The 17,862-nt window shown below is 42.7% G+C and overlaps 1 protein-coding gene and 1 long non-coding RNA gene across 2 annotated transcripts in view; one reads left to right on the forward strand and one right to left on the reverse strand.

Annotated features, from left to right (window-relative positions):
- Window positions 1-17,862, forward strand: part of LOC116240382 (uncharacterized) — a 21,171-nt gene continuing 3,309 nt past the window's right edge. Inside the window, exons 1-2 of the long non-coding RNA XR_016464536.1 lie at window positions 1-8,770; window positions 9,641-9,774. This is a non-coding gene — a long non-coding RNA (uncharacterized LOC116240382). The remainder of the gene's footprint in view (window positions 8,771-9,640; window positions 9,775-17,862) is intronic.
- E2F6 (E2F transcription factor 6) overlaps window positions 16,593-17,862 on the reverse strand; it is an 11,464-nt gene continuing 10,194 nt past the window's right edge. The window contains exon 7 of the mRNA XM_090136370.1: window positions 16,593-17,276. Within this exon, the coding sequence (XP_089992496.1) occupies window positions 17,272-17,276 (5 nt within the window). The 3' untranslated portion in view covers window positions 16,593-17,271. The remainder of the gene's footprint in view (window positions 17,277-17,862) is intronic.

The raw sequence follows: 17,862 nt of genomic DNA on the forward strand, positions 1-17,862 counted from the left end.
GCGGCCGGCTGTAACCGCGCCGGGAGGGCCGCGAGGGGAAGCGGTCGGCGAGGTGACCTCCCGCCCGGCCGTGGTGCGACTGGGGCCGCGGCTCCTGCCTGAGGGGCGAAAAGCGCTTTTACGGCACGTTAGGGGCACGGAAAGGAGCTGGGCTGTGCGGGGCCAGCCGTGAAGAGGGAAAGCTCCTGAAGGATGAGGTGGTTGGAGCGGCCTTTGGAAGCTCGGGCTTAGCCGCGGTGTCTGGGCAACGAGGGGCTGCACGCAGGGCCAGCCTGCGCTCACCGGGAGGAAGAGGAGGAGGGTGGGTGATGGGGATGGATGTGCTGTGAGGTGGGGATCCAGGTGTGGTAAAAAGGGCGGCACAGAGATGGAGCCCGTGTCCCCTGCAGCCTGGCAAAGACGACAGGCACAGGCTGCAGGTTTTGTGCAGGGCACTGGCCCTGGTTTTTTTAATGGCAGCAGGAATCTTTGGGTGATTTCAGTGAGCTTTCAGTCCACTGGCTGGTGGAGATGCCAAGGACCTGACAGAGAAAAGATTAACGTTTTTTCAGCTTGGCACGTCTTGCAGCTGATAGCTGAATGGCAATGAGCTGATGTCAGGAAATGGGCAAATAGTTTGACTTGAAAGGAAAAGGATTCAAAGAGGAGTAAATACATGAGTCACTGGCATGGCTCTGAGTGAGGTCACCCTGTGCAACGCTCTGAGTCAGGACCCTGGGGCTGAACAACCCCCCTACCCCGTTCCAGGCATTCAGATCTGAATGTTAACCCCAACCCAGCCACTGGGCTGTGCTTTATAGAAGGAGGGATGAAAATCCCTGAACCTAACAGAAACACGTGTGTGTGAACGCTGTAACCATCAAATCAGGATTCAGGTGCTGAATCCTTCACTGAAATGCATTCAAGAGTTGGTGGGTTTATGGGAGAAACCAGTGAAAATTTGGGAGGTGCAATTTTATCTATGTTATCTCTTCCCCAAAACAGCTTGGGATCCACTTCACTGTAACATTCATACAAAACAAATCACGTAATTTGCTCGAGTGGTCATATGATGAAATGACAAAAGGCAAAGGGGCCACAACTGGTAGTATTTTTACTAGCATTAGGATGAAGGTGCTAGTAGGATCACAAAGTTACATGAGCTACCGCTTCAACCCTTGGAAGCTGTACATTACTTAAATAATTTCTTCCTTTATAGCCTATTTTTGAGTAGACTAATTTCTTTTAAGTAGTACAGTAGAAATGTATTTTACTGGGTTTTTGGCTTTGATTTTTTAAAGAATAGTTTTAAATGGGTTTGGATAAAAGTCAAAACATGAGAAACATGTCTCCAGTGGTGATCACAGAGCGCGTGCCTGGTTTTGTTACTGGCAGCAGGAATCTTTGGGGTGATTTCAGTGAGCTTTCAGTCAAGCACCAGACAATTTGAAGATGTAAGCTACATCTCTTTCCTCATTTTTTTTTTTTTTTAATCTCTAGGCTAAGGTTTGTAAAAAATGAATCTGATTCTTTATCTAGCCGTATGATTCAGTGACATTGTCTGGGGAAATGCTTAAACACAATACCAAATTCTTAAATAAGCATAACAGCTTTTTTTTTGCATACAAAAGAAAAAAGTGTGATTGTGTCTTCAAAAGTGACTGTGTGAATCAGTACCCTCTTGAAATTATTTCCCAATAGATCTGTTCCTCCAGCCTTCAGGACATGGCTGTCACTGTCAAAACAGGTTTTACTGTGTTAATGTTAGAGAGGCATATTCACAATGGCAGTGTCAGGTGAATTCCTGTGTGTGACAAAAATCTGCAACAAAATCATCAGCTGGGTTCTACCAGCAGAATAATTATTACTCATTATAAATGATTTAGTGGTAAAAAGAGCACTTTGAAAGTCAGCTCCTACCCTTGGCTTGCAGGATTGGTGTTTAGGAAAACACTGTTTTAACACATTAGTTGAACAAATTAATACGGATGTCTTGAAGAAGAAACAGCACCAACCTGTGTGACCTTTTTTCAGTTCTACCTTTTCTGCCTATAATAACGTGCATCTCTTAGAGTAACACCTACCCCTAACACTAACCATCTAAGGAAGAGCTGTTTTGGCTTTGTCCACATACAGTAGTTTTGAAGTCTGATGCAGTGAATTGTCAACTGTTATTTGCTATGTTTTGAAAGGCAAAGCCCAAGACTCACAGCGTGCTCTGAAAGCAGACTGCAGCTGCAAGCATGCAAATCCACAGCTGGGTCCTTCACCTTTCTCCTCTGCTCTCTGAAATGCCATTTAATTCTTTCACTGTTTAAATTGATCTGTATTTTAGGTGTCCTCTAGCACTCACAAGTTTGCTGTTGACCATTTTCAGAACTGTCTCTGTTTTTCTAAGCAAGTTGTTAAAAAAATAGTAAAGTGACTAGTAAAGTCACTGATCTGCTCATTGGGCCTTCTCAGGAAGACAAGGAATTTTGATCTGGGTTTCAGACATGCTTTAACTACTGGCATTTGCAAGAGAAGGAAAAGGGAATAAGTCATTCATTTGTGCATCTGCTTTGGAGAAGGGACTGCTCTGTTTTTAGTGCTTGCTGCTGGCTACTTTTGTGAATCCTCTTCCTAGGTTCCCATTCTCTACAATCCATGCAAAGTGAGCATAAGAGTACTGTGGAGGAGGGAACAGATCTGACTAATTGGTAGGGTACCCAGAAATTAGGTGTTGCAATTCATGCAGCACTAGTTCCATGATTGGGTTTTACATATGAGGTGCCAATGATCTCCTGGACTAACTGTGGAGAGACATTAATTTGACTCTCATCATTTGGGTTGGAAGGGACTTTTAAAGATCATCTAGTGCAACCACCTTGCCATGGGCAAGCACACCTCTCACCAGACAAAGCTCCAATGCAGATTTGAATATCTCCAAGGATGGAGCATCCACAACTTCTTTGGGCAGCCTATGCCACTGTTTTACCACTCTCACTATGAAGAATGTCCAATCTAAATCTACCCTCCACCTCATAATGAGCGAGAAACAGGTTGTAACAACAGTGTAAGAAAGACAGTAAAACAAATAGTCCAAGCAAACGCACGAGCTTCAGCTGTGTCAGACCACTACAGGAAAGGTGTGTGAGCATTGGCCCTGCATGCTGAGGAGCCCAGGCTTTGCTCTGACAGCCTGGGCATCGCATTCTGCTGTGAAGGAAGTAGGACGAGAGGCTGTGACTTGGTAATGAGGTCTCAGGTCTTTGGAGGTTATGGCTAAAGATCGTCATCTGCCTCCAGCCAGTAGTCTACATTTACTTCAGTAGCGTAACAGGAGCTTTATTTTTAGATTCATAAATATGAAATGGGGAAGTAAAGGAATATAAGCTTAGTGATTTATTTCAATTTATTTAGATTGTTTTGTTGGGCTGTATTTTTATTTCTCAAATGCCAGTGTTTGATCAGTCTAAGGATTAAAAAAATATTTCTTTTTGATTAAAAATTAAGCATTTTTCTTCAGGTTAATGAAAATAGACAGTAAGAAAGGTACTTGACTTTCTATGTCTTGGGGATATCAGAGGATGTATTTTAAAGGAAATATTTTATAAGATTAAGTATTCATCTGCAATCGTTGATTTTCTTATTCTACTGTTGTTGTGATGCAAATATTACAGTTATACAAAGTACACCAAAAAAGCATATTTTTAAATACTCTTTCATTTAATTCACAATACGGCATTTGTTGTATTGCAACTAGTGGCTTTCCATACAAGCAGCCTTTCAAAACCCTGCATTTGCAAACCATCTCTCAGTCAGAACGACACTACCACATCAATCATGGGCACAGGCCAGCTATAAAATTACAAAACCACTCAGCCATATGTATAATTAAATACAAACCAAAGTAATCAAGCAAACGTTCAAGAAAATATCTTCATATTGTAAATTTACAAGCTAAAGGCCTACATCTACTGTTTCCGAGTGGGAAGGATGGTATCTTTGTCTCTGATAGGTGTGCCTTATTATTGCTCCCCACTCTTTCAAGCAGCATAGGCTGCTAGCTGAGCAATGCAGAAATATTAGTTGGCAATGCCAGCTGTCAAAAAGTTAGTATTTAAATCACACATACCAAAGAATCAGGTAAAGGAGGTGTGAAATGAGCAAAGTGGCTGCGTAAGGGCTGGGTGTGTCCCAGTAACACCCCATCTCACTTTTGCTGTCTTTGATTTCACGCATTTCATAGCTCCAGTTAATGTTAGCAAGGTAGGTTTATAGTCTCTTGGATGCGTTGGGACGACAGAAGTGAAACAGTGAATCTAGGTTAATTGAAATGCTTAGGTGATGTTGATGTGCCAGATTCCGTGCTGTGTGTCTCAGGAGGAAACATGCAGTAAGCATAGCTCAGAGAGTAAGGACAGTGTGACCTACAGTTTTCTTTTGTTGCTCTCCATGCTTAGCTTAAAGCCTGGAGCTCTCCAGCCCATAGACATGAATTGCAGCATGAAGGGACTGCTCTGACAAAATCCTCCCTGTCGTGCTGTAAGCAGGCTGCTTATACCTCACCGTGACTTAGAGCCAAGGAGGATTTCTGCTGATCTTAGTTCTCTGCATGTATCATCTCTGGCGCATCTCTGGATTTCAGATCAAACTTTTAAATAACTGCAGTATTGATTGTTGGCATAAGAACCATTGCGGGCACCTAAATCTTCCTTCTGCTCTGGCTTATAGCCACGATTGTGCAGGAACTGGCTTGGAGAGTGACAGTAAAACCCTTGGCACCCAACACTTCTTGCAATTAGGGTGAAATGCCAGTGGAAGATGACTCGTATAGACCAAGCTAAAAAAAGATTATTTCTGCAGTTCTGTGCGCATCTCTGAATCCCACATTATGTATCTCCATATTAGTACTGTCATTCCTATGATCTGTTTTTCATCAGGACTTAGCTACTGTTAATTGTGGAGGAAAGAAGCTGTGTAGCTGATGCTGGGGTGTAAATAACTGTGGTTGTTGTGTCTGCTCTTGCGGAGCTTGCAGGGCTGTAGAACAGAAATGAAAGCAGTTGTGAGTGTGCCTGTAAAGACATAGCTTTGCAGATAAGACAGTTTACACACTTTGAGAAATTGCATCATTTTGTTTTTAAACAGTAGCAGAGTCAAACAGGAAAGTCAACAACACTGGGAAAGAAGAAAAAGAGTGACCAGAAACCTTAGTATTTTATTCCTCCTTAGAAAAAGAGGATACAATTTTTGTATTTTTTCCTCATTTTGTCCAACAAGAAAGAAAGTCATGTTTGTCAACTTATTATTAGGCTTGCCTGTCCAACAGTAAATGGGACAACTGTGTGAAGAGGATGGCATACGGATTGCTCTCAGTTTTGCTGCAATCCAAATGAGTGCTTCGTCTAGGATTTGGGCATTGTGATGACACTAAAGCAAAACACTGTGTGGGTAAACAGAATTAAAGTACAAAAAATGAAAATGTTCATAAAAGTGAGAATTACAACTAAATTGAAAAAAAAAAAAACACTTTGAATGTTTAAACAAATTTGGTGTCAGGTAAGCATTGGAATTCTGAAATTGTTAAAAACTTAAATCTTAAATTCAATAACAAGTGATTTTCTAATAAATTACTGTTCCCAGGATAATTTAATATAAATGAAAATAGGAGGTATAGATCTGTATCTTAAAAGCAAGGCAGATATAACTGTTACATGGCTCTGGGCAGCCTGGTCTGGTGGTTGGCGACCCTGCACATAGCAGGGGGGTTGAAACTCAATGATCATTGTGGCCCTTTTCAACCCAGGCCATTCTGTGATTCTATGATTCTATGTAACCTTGGTAGCATACAATGTTTAAAAAGGCATTTATGTGCAAATAACAGAAGTATGGAAGAAAGTAGGAAATCGTTTAAATGTAGACCATGCCTGACTAACATAAATATAAAATTGGGGGGGAAAAAATAAAATAGTATGGCCAAACTCATTTGTGTGTCTTCAGTCAATAATTCAATGTGGTAAGGCTGGCAATGATAGGAATTAATGGTAGGAATGGAGATGGTAGAAGTTACAAGGACCAGCCTTGGTCAGTCTAGTTAAACATTTCTGAATTAACCTTTTTGTGTAACAGCACAAAATTAAGGAGTGTAATCAGCACTCTTGTGGATGTTTTGTTGTTGTTGTTGTTGTTTTGTTTTTTTGTTTGTTTGTTTGTTTTGTTTTTTGAGAGTTGAGGCTGAACATTAATTTCCTAGGTTGGAAATAAGAGGAAAGTTCCTTGTTATGAGCAGTGAGGGTTTAGTACAGCCTGTATCTGAGTAAAGAAAACTGGAAGATAACTGTGTTCAACAGGGGCAGTACATCTTTAAAGGGCTGTGTGATATGGTGGATGGAATTGCATGGACAGAGGTTGGAAGCCCTTGGTGTTGCTGTTAGGTCTTCACATCTGTAGCTGCACTCGTAATGGTTTATGACCAGTGTAGTGTGATGCAAGTGGAAGGGAGACCGAATACCAAAGACTTTGTGAAGATGGCATTTTTTGTTCATAAGCCACACTGAATATAGCAAACCCTGCATGGCTTGGGTGGAACCAAACTGGCTGGTTTTCCTTGCTGAGTAATACCCCTTCTGGATATTACATAGCACAGCCTATTAAAAATTCTGCTTCACCAATGTAGAACATTTGTTCTGGATTCTTGAAAGAAGAGTGGCAATCTCTTTCTATCTCATGAAATTCTAGAATAAGAGAATGGCTTGGGTTGGAAGGGATCTCAAAGCCCATCCAGTTCTTATCATCAGCTCTAGGCAGCCTGTTCTAGTGCCTCACCACCCTCACAGTAAATAATGTCTTCCTAACATCTAATCTAAATCTACCCTCTTTAAATTTAGAATCATTCAGCACAGTAATACTCAGAATGAAGAAATCCTACTTCTGCTCCAGGAAATTTGAAGCAGAATTCTACTTTCTAGGAAGCTGCCCAAAGCACTGGGGATACCCTGCATGGGAGAAAGGGGAGATCTTCCTCATGTTGGAGCTGCTCCCCTGCACAAAGGCATCGAAGCTCACAGGTCAGCAAGGAGGAATGTGACTTTGGTGCTTCCTACCCTGGAAGCAGCACTCGCTGGGCCCACGTCATTCTGCAGCATCCAAGTGGTACCAGGGAAGATCAGGGGCACCTACTTCAAGCAGCCTGTCCTAGGGGAACAAGGCCTATTATGTCACTTACAGTTAATGCTTATTTCTTGAGCTTTCAATTTTTTTTCCTCACAGCTTCTTTCATCTGGAGGGGGACTAGTATTAAATCCGGTATTAAAATGACATCTTTTCAACTAATATAGAAGTAATACAGAGAAGTATTTCTGTCACTGGGCAGGCTGCTACCTTTTTGGTAGTTTAAATAATTTGTGCCATACAGCAAGACACAAATGAAACCATAGGAAACAAAAATAAATAAGGAAATGTTTAGCAGCAACTGATGGCAGCATGGGAGATTTAGTGCAGAACAGAGTTCCAGCTCTTAAAACTGGAAGTGTGTTGCTGCCTGTGGAATGAAAATACAGTGAGATTTCACTTAGAAAACAAAAGAAATTGAATGAAATGAAATTAAATTCAATGAAATTCCCTTAGAAAACAATGAAAATGAGAGGGTGGTGAGACTCTGGCGCAGCTGCCCAGAGAGCTGTGGGTGCCCCATCCCTGGATGCACTTAAGGTTGGGGTTGGGTGGGCCCTGGGCAACCTGAGGTGATCCGGGGCAACCCTGTCAACATCAGGGATTTGGATCTAGATGGTCTTTGAGATCCCTTCCAATCCAAGCCATTCAGTGATTCTGCAGAATTTCTTTATTTTTTTTTTCAGAGTTTTCCACGCTGCTGTCCAGAACTCCCCCAGAACAGGTGGCTGGGGACATGGAAACCGTGGAACCTGTGCTAGCGAATGGCTGGGATGCCTGAGGTGCAGAAGGATGCAGCTGGGCTTCAGGGGGAAGTTCTTAGCTTTTTTATGGCATTTCCAATTGCAGTGCTTGATGCTGAGAGGATTTTGCACGTGTGGAGGAGCAAGGTGGTGAAGCCACAGTGGGCTTGGACAGCCCTCTGGTGGCCTGGGAACAAGGCTGATTGCTGTGACAGAGATGAGGATTAGGGAAAATTCCTCCTTTCCTTTTTCACCATAATTTCCCTTGGGACTCTATAGCAGCTTGGGTTTATGTCGACACCAGACACGAGGATGTATTTCAGTTCCTGTTTGGCCACTGTAAAGACGCACTGAGAGAAGAAAGAGAGAGGAGGAAAGGGTTAAGGTTATTTCCATTTAAGTGTCCAATTATTTAACCTAGAGACTGAAAAAAAATCTGTCACTATTGAAAAATGTGCAGCTTACTGAATATCTGTCAGATTTTGTATATTTTTCTGTCTCATAAAAAAGGAATGATAGAATGCAAAACAACAACAAAACAAACAAAATCACATCTGTATGTAAAATTAAAATAGGAAACATCTATTTGTGCAGTTGCACATTTTGGTTTCTCATTGTCGATTGTCAGTAAAACGCTAATTTTGATCATGTGCTGGGAATATTGAATAGTTTTGCAATTAATTTTTCAAAGGATGTGAAATGAAGACAGCATCAGTAAGTCCTGGGGCAGGATCCCTTAAGAGAGCAGCAGGATTTGCAGAGCCGTCTGCTTGAGAGAATGCAGGAAATGGCCCCAGAGCCTGCTATGGTTAGGGAGCTCAGCCTGAAGCCCTTGTCCTAGGACCAGCAGCCTGAGGAAGCAGCTGACAAGGACTTGCAGAAGAGATCGGAAGGTACTCACCCTTGTCTTGTAATGAGTGCAGAGCAGAGAAGTGATTTGCCTGGTGGTGGGGTGATGTGATGACAGTGGCATATGTGGCTGTGGACAGATATGTGGTTGCATGCACTGGTGAAAATGTCTCTAGAGGACCCAACGCTGAGATTCCCTCTGTGTGGAAACAAAATGCCCAAATGTCATCCAACTAGAATCACTGGAGTTGGAAGGGACCTTCAAACGCCATTTGGTCCAACTCCCCTGCAATGAACAGGGACACCTACAGCTAGATCAGCTTGCTCAGAGCCCCATCCAGCCTGACTTTGATAATCACAGCTGTAAATCTCAGTGAGTCTTCTGTTCTACCATTACTACTACTGTGGATCCGTTATTTGAGAATTACCTGCACAAAATAAAGAAGTATAACAATTCAATTCTGTGTGTAATATATGCAATTGACTTGTATCCAGTTAAAGCCATCACCACTTGCTGTCAGTGAAGCAATGTGCTGAATGAGTAATTCTGAACAGAAGCCATTAATTGAGGGAACAGAAATCACCTTGATCAGGTTTTGTTTTCAATAGTGAACTTGGAATTAGATGATCTTTGAGTTCTCCTTCAACCCAAGCCATTCTATGGAAAGCTTTTGAGATGTTATTGAGATTTAGGGTTTTTTTTTTTTCCATGTACAGCTATACTATTTTCTCTCCAGAACATCATTGCAGTTTTGCAGCCTTCCCTCCTTATGCTGAAAAAAATAGCTCCCACTTGTCACTTTTTGCAGTAGCCCAGTGATAGTGGGCACGGAGCCAGCTGAAGGAGCATAACTCCATGGGAAGTTTGTGAGCAACCTCTGTGTAAACAGTTGTTGTCTTGTTTTCATTTCCAGGCAACAGACTGTCAGCAAGACGCACACATGCACAGGCTGCCTGGACAGCTGTCTGAGCCCGTCTGACCCAGCTGTAACAGCCTGCCTTTCCTCTGGGTATAAAGGAACACTATTTTACAGCTTGGAAGTGAAAGGTATTTTCATTTGGAAGACACTTGCTTTTGATACTCTGCTAAGTGTTTTTTTTAATGTCACAAGTTTAACCAAAAAGAAGAATGGTTGCAGAGCTTAAATCTGCTGTAGATTTTTAGAGCAATCAGGAGATTTTCAGATGGAAGAAACAAAGAAATAGGCAGTAACTGTACAGTGATCTCCAGTTCTCTTTTCTGCTACTCACTGGCCCAGGGCTGTCACTGCTTATAGCAGTTTCCAAACACATCAAATCTGATCTGTGCATTGCGACTGCTGATATATGTGCCAGATTTAGCAACTGAAACACTGCATTTATTCCTTTATTAAGTTCTCTAAGAAAAATATACAAGTAAGACACAGTGTTGTTCTTTTACTTCAAATGTCTGACCACAGAGGATGGATCCTGCAGGTCTTGAGGAGGATCTCTGCATTTTCCCTGTGACTACTTGCTCCAGATGGGATCAGTTTGTGCCATTTCACAGTCATTTCCTATAACTTCAGCTGGGCGAAGACAGCACTTGCACTGCTGGGCAGTGAGGTGCAGTCTAGCTCTAGGAGGACTTGCTACAAGAATTTGCTTCTTAGAATAAATGGAATAGAGCATAAGCAAGATTGAAGAGAACACTGCATGGTGAAATGATTTGTGGACAGCAGGCATCACGAAGTGAATCACAGTTCTCTGTCCCAGGCCATAAATTGTGTGCAACTTGCTTTAGTATAAAGAGGACAAGTGACACATGGACATTATGCCCTTTTTTTCTGGGGTGCTGGGGAAAAGGAAGTGCTACAACCACAGGTACCTGCTGGGAGGTTGGCTTTGCTCCTTGAGTGCCCAGATAACAACAGTGCCCTGTGTAACAAAGTGTGCCTTCATATCTTCTACACAACCAGGAAAAAATAGTCTTAACATTCATGGTTCCTGCTGGGGGAGAATTGGAGTTCATTCATTCATTCATTCATTCTTTCATTCATCCACTAATTCCTTCATTCTGCATACCATTATTTTTCAGACCCTTTCAAACACCATGGGAACAATATGGACTAGAGTGTGAAAACAGCCTCATTGCAATTTGCAGAAAGGCTGATCTTAGGTAACACCATAGAGACATTTTACCAACAGCACCATCACCCACAACTACACACTTAATCGTCTGCATAGCTGAAGTCTGCTACAGTATCAACTCCAACGTGAACCTCAGAGTCTCCGCCGGGCGTTGGCGGCTCGCTGCGGGGTCTCCTCGGCCGGTCTCCTCTCCTGGGATGGCGTGCATCCCAGGGTCCTGAAGGAGCTGGCTGAGGTGGTTGCTGAGCCGCTCTCCATCATATTTGAGAAGTCGTGGCTGTCAGGTGAGGTCCCGGACGATTGGAGGAAGGGTCACGTCACTCCCATTTACAAGAAGGGGAGCAGGGAGGACCCGGGTAACTACAGGCCGGTGAGTCTCACCTCCGTGCCTGGGAAGATTATGGAACAGATCCTCCTGGACAATATGCTTGATCACATAAAGAACGAGCACGTGATCCTAGATAGCCAGCATGGCTTCACCAGGGGAAGGTCATGCTTAACTAATCTTGTGGCCTTCTATGATGGAGTGACAGCATTGGTGGACGAAGGGAAGGCAACTGATGTCGTTTACCTGGACCTGAGCAAGGCCTTTGACATGGTCCCCCATCACATCCTCATCTCCAAACTGGAGGGAAGTGGATTTGACGGGTGGACAACTAGATGGATAAGCAATTGGTTGAAAGGCCGCAGACAGAGGGTGGTGGTCAATGGCTCTATGTCCAGGTGGAGGCCGGTAACGAGCGGTGTCCCTCAAGGGTCTGTCTTGGGACCGGTGCTCTTTAACATCTTTATTAATGACATCGATGAGGGAATGGAGTGCACCCTCAGCAAGTTTGCTGATGACACCAAGCTGAGTGGTGCAGTCGATACGGTGGAGGGAATGGAGGCCATTCAGAGGGACCTTGACAGGCTGGAAAGCTGGGCTCGGGTGAACCTAATGAGGTTCAATAAGGCAAAGTGCAAGGTTTTGCACTTGGGCCGGAAGAACCCCAGGCACCTGTACAGGCTGGGGGGAGTTGTCCTTGAGAGCAGCTCGGCAGAGAAAGACCTAGGGGTCCTGATAGATGAGAAACTTAACATGAGCCAGCAGTGCGCTCTGGCAGCCCGGAAAGCAAATGGGATCCTGGGCTCCATCAGGAGAGGGGTGGTCAGCAGGGATAGGGAGGTGATTGTCCCTCTCTACTCTGCTCTTGTGAGGCCCCATCTGGAGTACTGTGTTCAGGTGTGGAGCCCTCAGTACAAAAAAGACATGGAGATTTTGGAAAGGGTCCAGAGGAGGGCCACGAAGATGATCAGGGGGCTGGAGCACCTCCCCTATGAGGACAGGCTGAGGGAGTTGGGTTTGTTCAGCCTGGAGAAGAGAAGGTTGCGGGGCGACCTCATTGCAGCCTTTCAATATCTGAAGGGAACTTACTCCCAGGAGGGGAGTAAACTCTTCATAAGGGCTGATAATAGCAGGACACGGGGAAATGGTTTTAAGTTAAAAGAGGGAAGATTTAGGTTGGATGTTAGGGGGAAGTTTTTTACTAGGAGGGTGGTTAGGTCCTGGAACAGGCTGCCCAGGGATGTTGTGGATGCCCCGTCCTTGGAGGTGTTCAAGACCAGGTTGGACGAGGCTCTGGGCAACCTGATCTAGTAAAGGTGTATGTTTGGTGGCCCTGCTAGGCAGGGGGGTTGGAACTACATGATCCTTGAGGTCCCCTCCAACCCAGGTCATTCTGTGATTCTGTGATTCTGTGACATTTGCTGTGTTTTGCTTTTCAAAATTGCACTGTGCCCATGGTTCCAGACACAGGACTGGAATTTTTCTATGTTTCCTCTATTAGCAATACTTAGTAGGATGCATTTCATCAAGGTTCAAGTTCAAGAGCTTAGTACTGGTGAAGAAAACAAGGGGGTGGTTAACTGCCCATGAGCAGCAGCTGCTGCTGCAAACACTGAAGGGAAATTCTCTCTTTGCTGATGTTTCCACAGTTCTGCTTGAGTCCCAGCTGTCTCACTGCTGTTTTGGTCATGCTATGTCTCAGCCAGGTGTCTTGATCTTTAAGGAAGTCTGTATCCAGCTTCAGCTTTTACTGTTAATGGCTGGTATAATAAACCTGGAGTCGCTGGCCTTGTTTTGCTCTGAGTTGGCAAGTATTTGCTTCTTAATTTGCTCTTAAAGGCCATCTCTAATTCACGATTGCCTTTAAAACTTTATTATCCCTATAAATTCTGAAATGTTTTTTTTTTTTACTGAACTTTGAAGCTTTATTCTGAAGGACAACTTTTCACTTTTGGACATGAACTCTTCTAACGTTGAGGTTCTTGTTTGTGCAAGGAAATATAATCTGAGATTTAGGAACCATGATGCCTCTTCAGAATTTGTGTGCCTTGTAATTAAAATACATGCAAAAAAGGGTTTTTGCTTTCCCAGCTTGCTGAAACTTTATATCTGATCTGACACGTTTCTACTTTGCAAGAAAAATTGCATCAATTTTTATTTCTTTTTTTCCATGGCATTCACTTTGGCTGCATGTTGGAAAAGCAACAACGATCACTGTAACCTACCTGTGACATTTTGATGGTTATAGAAGAAAAGAAAGAGTTCCTTAGAAAGCAGCAGCAGTGCTACCAAATTGCTTCTCTGTCTGGGAAAGAATATTGCATTATCTAAAATCAGTTCTGCATGGGATTTGCATTAGAATCTGTATAAAAGATTGGAAGCAAAGCTGTGCCAGGAATTTGAAGAGCTTCTTGCAGATTTTTAGATTCCTACAGTTTTCATTTGAAGTGCTAATGCTAAGTCTTCCTTTTGAAGAAGGATGCCATAAAATATGAGAGGCCTACAACATCAATAAAAGGTTAATGGTGTCCTGAGCTTTCATCTGCTGGATTTGCTGCTACAACTTCTTGGATTTAATGAGTGTCTCCTGCAGCCTCGTCACTTAATTCAGGGGTGATTACAGCCACTGCCTCACAGAGCATGCAGTGAGAAGCTACCGCACAGCTGTGTGCTCAGACAGCCCATCACCAGATTGCAGTGAGGAGCCATGTGTGCCATACATTTTAGTTTGTTTCTTTATAAACGAGCGTCACAATCCTCTAGAAAACGTGGGTGAGAGAAGCCTTGTGTGGTTTTAAATAAGTCATACACAACGAGGTACGATGTATGTGATTTAGCCTCGATGCACTTTTCACAAATTCCTGTTAACAGACCGGAACTGGAACCAAAAATAGCAGAATTGCTGCTCTGTGTGAACACTTTGCCCTTTCCTTATGTTCCAGCCCTGCACAGAGCCCATGTACCAAGGTGATGAAATCCACAGTAGCTTAAAGCCTGTGGTGAACTCCACTGAAAATTCCAAGAGCTACAATGACTTTTGAAATCAGTGTAATTTAATTATGTTTATAAATGAGGCTCTTCAAACACAACAAAAACTAAGTAAAAATGAAGGAATTTGCTGTCTTTTAAGCACTTTCCAGAATACACCAATAATTTAAAGTATCCATCTCTCTACAAGTCACATTATTTAGAAATTGCAGTTCACATCTGGAAACTCCAAGGAGTGATTCAGACCAAATAAGGTCTGAACTGGCAGCTTGTGGAGTTTGTTCCAATTACAGTGTCAGCCAAAGCAGGACATTTTATAATTACAGATCTGGGCTGTTGTTGTTGCTGATTAATGCATTTGGGTGCTCAGCCATTCCTACAGAAGGAAAGACAAAAGCGTTGTTGGAGCTTTCTCATTTATTACAGAGTCCTCAAACAGCCGACGGAAATGCTTACACATAAATAGGCTGAAAATAGACATACGGACTCAACAAAAACTCTTTCATCTTAATAACCTTTCGGACAAAAATCACACATTATACATATTCAGAGTAAGGTTCCATCACATTTACTTTTTAAGTGAGCTTTGTAACTTGTATTAAAGGTCAGCATCACTCTGTTTTTCACAAGAGTCCAAGTCTGATCTTTTCAGTGAGTTAGCTGACCTTAAAAATGAATTCTACAGCTGGAAAACCTCCACAGAGGAGGGAGGAAAAATAGAATCACTAGAGTTGTTGAAAACAAAAAAAATCCCTAATGTTCCAATTAATTAAAGCACGTTCTTTCAAAAGCAGCTGTTCTTAACAACTGTAAAGTGGTTACCTTGCAAAAGCAGAGTTCCTTACTCCACAGTTCAAAGTGCTGTAATGTGAGCTAACAACTCCCCCCCCTGCTTCACTGGAAGAGTATCGTCCTCACTTTGACCAATGTACAAAATATCTTTTCAGTTTGCTTTTATTATTGTAATAGCTCAGCCTGTAGTTTGCATATTATAGACATGCAGAAAATTACACTATAGAAGTCCTGTTTTCAGAGCTGGATGGTAACTGAACATAGACAAAATGCCAGGATTACAGATACAAACTTCCCTTTGCGGCATTTCCCAGCCTGCTTAATATAATACTTTGCAGAACTAGAGAACCTGGTCTCTTCTCACTGGTGACAGAAGGGGAAACAGCCTCAAGTTGTGCCAGGGTAAGTTTAAGTTGGATATCAGGAAAAACTTCTTTACAGAAAGGGTTGTTAAGCACTGGGATAGGCTCCCCAGGGAGGTGGTTGAGTCACCATCCCTGGTTGTGTTTAAAAACCGTTTGGATGTGGTGCTCAGGGACATGATTTAGCAGAGGGTTGTCAGAGTTAGGGTAGTATGGTTGGGTTGTGGTTGGACTTGATGATCTTTAAGGTCTTTTCCAACCTGAGCAATTCTATGATTCTATGATTCTAACTCTAGAAAGACGGGTTAACTGTCAGCTTGTATGTAGGCATATTTAAGCTTTACAGTGTCAACTGCCCTACTTAGTTGCATTTGTTAGTGGAATAGGAGATGTTTAGACATCTGTCAAAACAGCTGTAGAGATGGTGATTGAAACTTTGAAGGATTTGATGGATTGTTGTTGATGTAACATGTAATCAGGAAAACCATGCATTGGAGTTCTGGTATTTTTTAAGTATCACACTTAGAAAATTATGGAATGTGCTTTTCAAACCTTTAGTGAAATGAGCATAAGCATGGCATTTGTTGTTATAGTTAATTCATGTAAAAGAATGGTGGGTTGACCTTGGCTGGTCACCAGGTGCTCACCAAGCCTCTGTCTCACTCCCTCTCCTCAGCAGGACAGGGAGAGAAAAAAAAAAGCTTATGGGTAGGGATAGGGTCAGGGAGATCACTCAACCAGTTACCATCATGGTCAAAACAGACTCAGGCTGGGGAAGGCTGATCAAATTTATTGCCAATTAATCATCAACTAGAGCAGCGAGAGCTGAAAGCATACCAAAACCACCTTCCCCTCAGCCTTTTTCTTCCCAGGGTCAACTTCAAACCTCTTCTGCCAAGCAGTACAGGAGAACAGGGGCTGTGGTCAGTTCATATCACCTCATCTCCGCTGCTCTTCCATGGGCACATGCAGCTCCTGCTCCACATGGGGTCCCTCACATGGGACGCTGTCCTTCCCACTCTGAGCCTGTGTGGGCTTCCTATAGGCTGTAGCTCTACAAGCACTGCTCCAACACAGCTCTGCAGCACAAGGCCCGCCCTTCAGGCACTGCTGGGGCACAGGGCCCCACAGGCAGCAGCTCCCTCAGCCCTGCTGCTCCACTGCAGGCTGCTCTCCATAGGCTGCAGCTCTAGCCCAGGCCCAGTGCCAGCGTGGGGTTTGTAGTTACCCAGAGAATTTTAACATTTTAAAGACAAATCATTATACTTTTTAATTAGACTGACCACTCAATAAAGCTTTTATGAAGTTTATTTCGTTGCTGTACAGAGGCAGAAATGTAAACCATCTCAATAAACCTACATCAGTAACTACCCAGACATGGTACAGATATACAAAAAGCCATTATTTAACTTCAGTGTTGATACCATATTTAATGCAGAACTGGATGCAAATAATGCAAACAGTATCTGCACAGTGGAAGGCATAATTCTATTAATATTTACATATTGTTCCTCATAACGAAGGCTTCTGATACATCAGTTCTTTCTTCATTTGTATTTAATCACCCTTTTCCATAGTAGTGCAGCCTCAGAACTGAAAAGTGCATTTTCTTTATTATATACATTTTCAGAAGGTTTACAGGTTGTTCCAGAAACAGTTCTCAAACCCTCATTTTTCAAATTCATTTACTGAATGCGTTTTCCATCAATTAAAATTATTTCATGAACTAAAACCACCGTTTTCCCATATGCAATTATAAAATCAAAGCTCCTAATCTCAAATCTAGGAGCCATTGTCTTCTGACTTGGGAAGATTAAACATTCCTGTGAAAGCACTCCATCCGCTGCTGTTTTGAATTTAAAATACTCTGGAGCATTTCAGGTTGGCAAGTTTGCAGTTCCAAACAACTTTGGAAGAGCTCTACAACACAGATATTTACATTTTGCGTTTGATTGAGTTGTAGTTCCTCTCACTCTGAAAGTGAAGTGAAAGAAGAATCCAGTTACTGTCACTGTAGGAAACTATAAAGTCATTTCACAAGCAAAACAGTTAAAAAACAAAACAAGATTAAATAGTCAGCTCTTCCTCTTGCCTTTAAAGTAAAATTGCTAAAAATAAAGTACCTTTCATCTTCTAAGCTACCGCAATTCTCACCACATTTATTTTTAAACCACAACAACCACAACATCCTGCAGCACTGGAGATCTTGACAGACTGAATCCCATCCAATCTTGTTTTAGGAGATTAAAATACTACGTTTCATCTCCTGTCAACTCTCCTGTAGATAGGGCAGTAATGAGAAACAGCAAAATAGTGTCTTGTTTGAAACACATCTTAACTACCATGGCAACTAGGCAACTAGTTTTTCAGCCGAGCCACTGGACTGCAGATTGAGAACTCACACACACTGCTCCAAGGGTCAGCTCTGACAGAAAGCCAATAATGAGCAGAGGAAGGAAGAGAGAGGGTCAGAGAACAAGAGCAGCTTGCTATGTCTGCATGTGCCCAGCCCTTTGCACTCCCGTTGCCATGAAGGAATGCAACATCAAAAACACAACTT

The sequence above is a fragment of the Phasianus colchicus genome, chromosome 2 (genome assembly GCF_987193195.1).
Source record: "Phasianus colchicus chromosome 2, bPhaCol1.hap1.1, whole genome shotgun sequence".
Taxonomy (NCBI): domain Eukaryota; kingdom Metazoa; phylum Chordata; class Aves; order Galliformes; family Phasianidae; genus Phasianus; species Phasianus colchicus.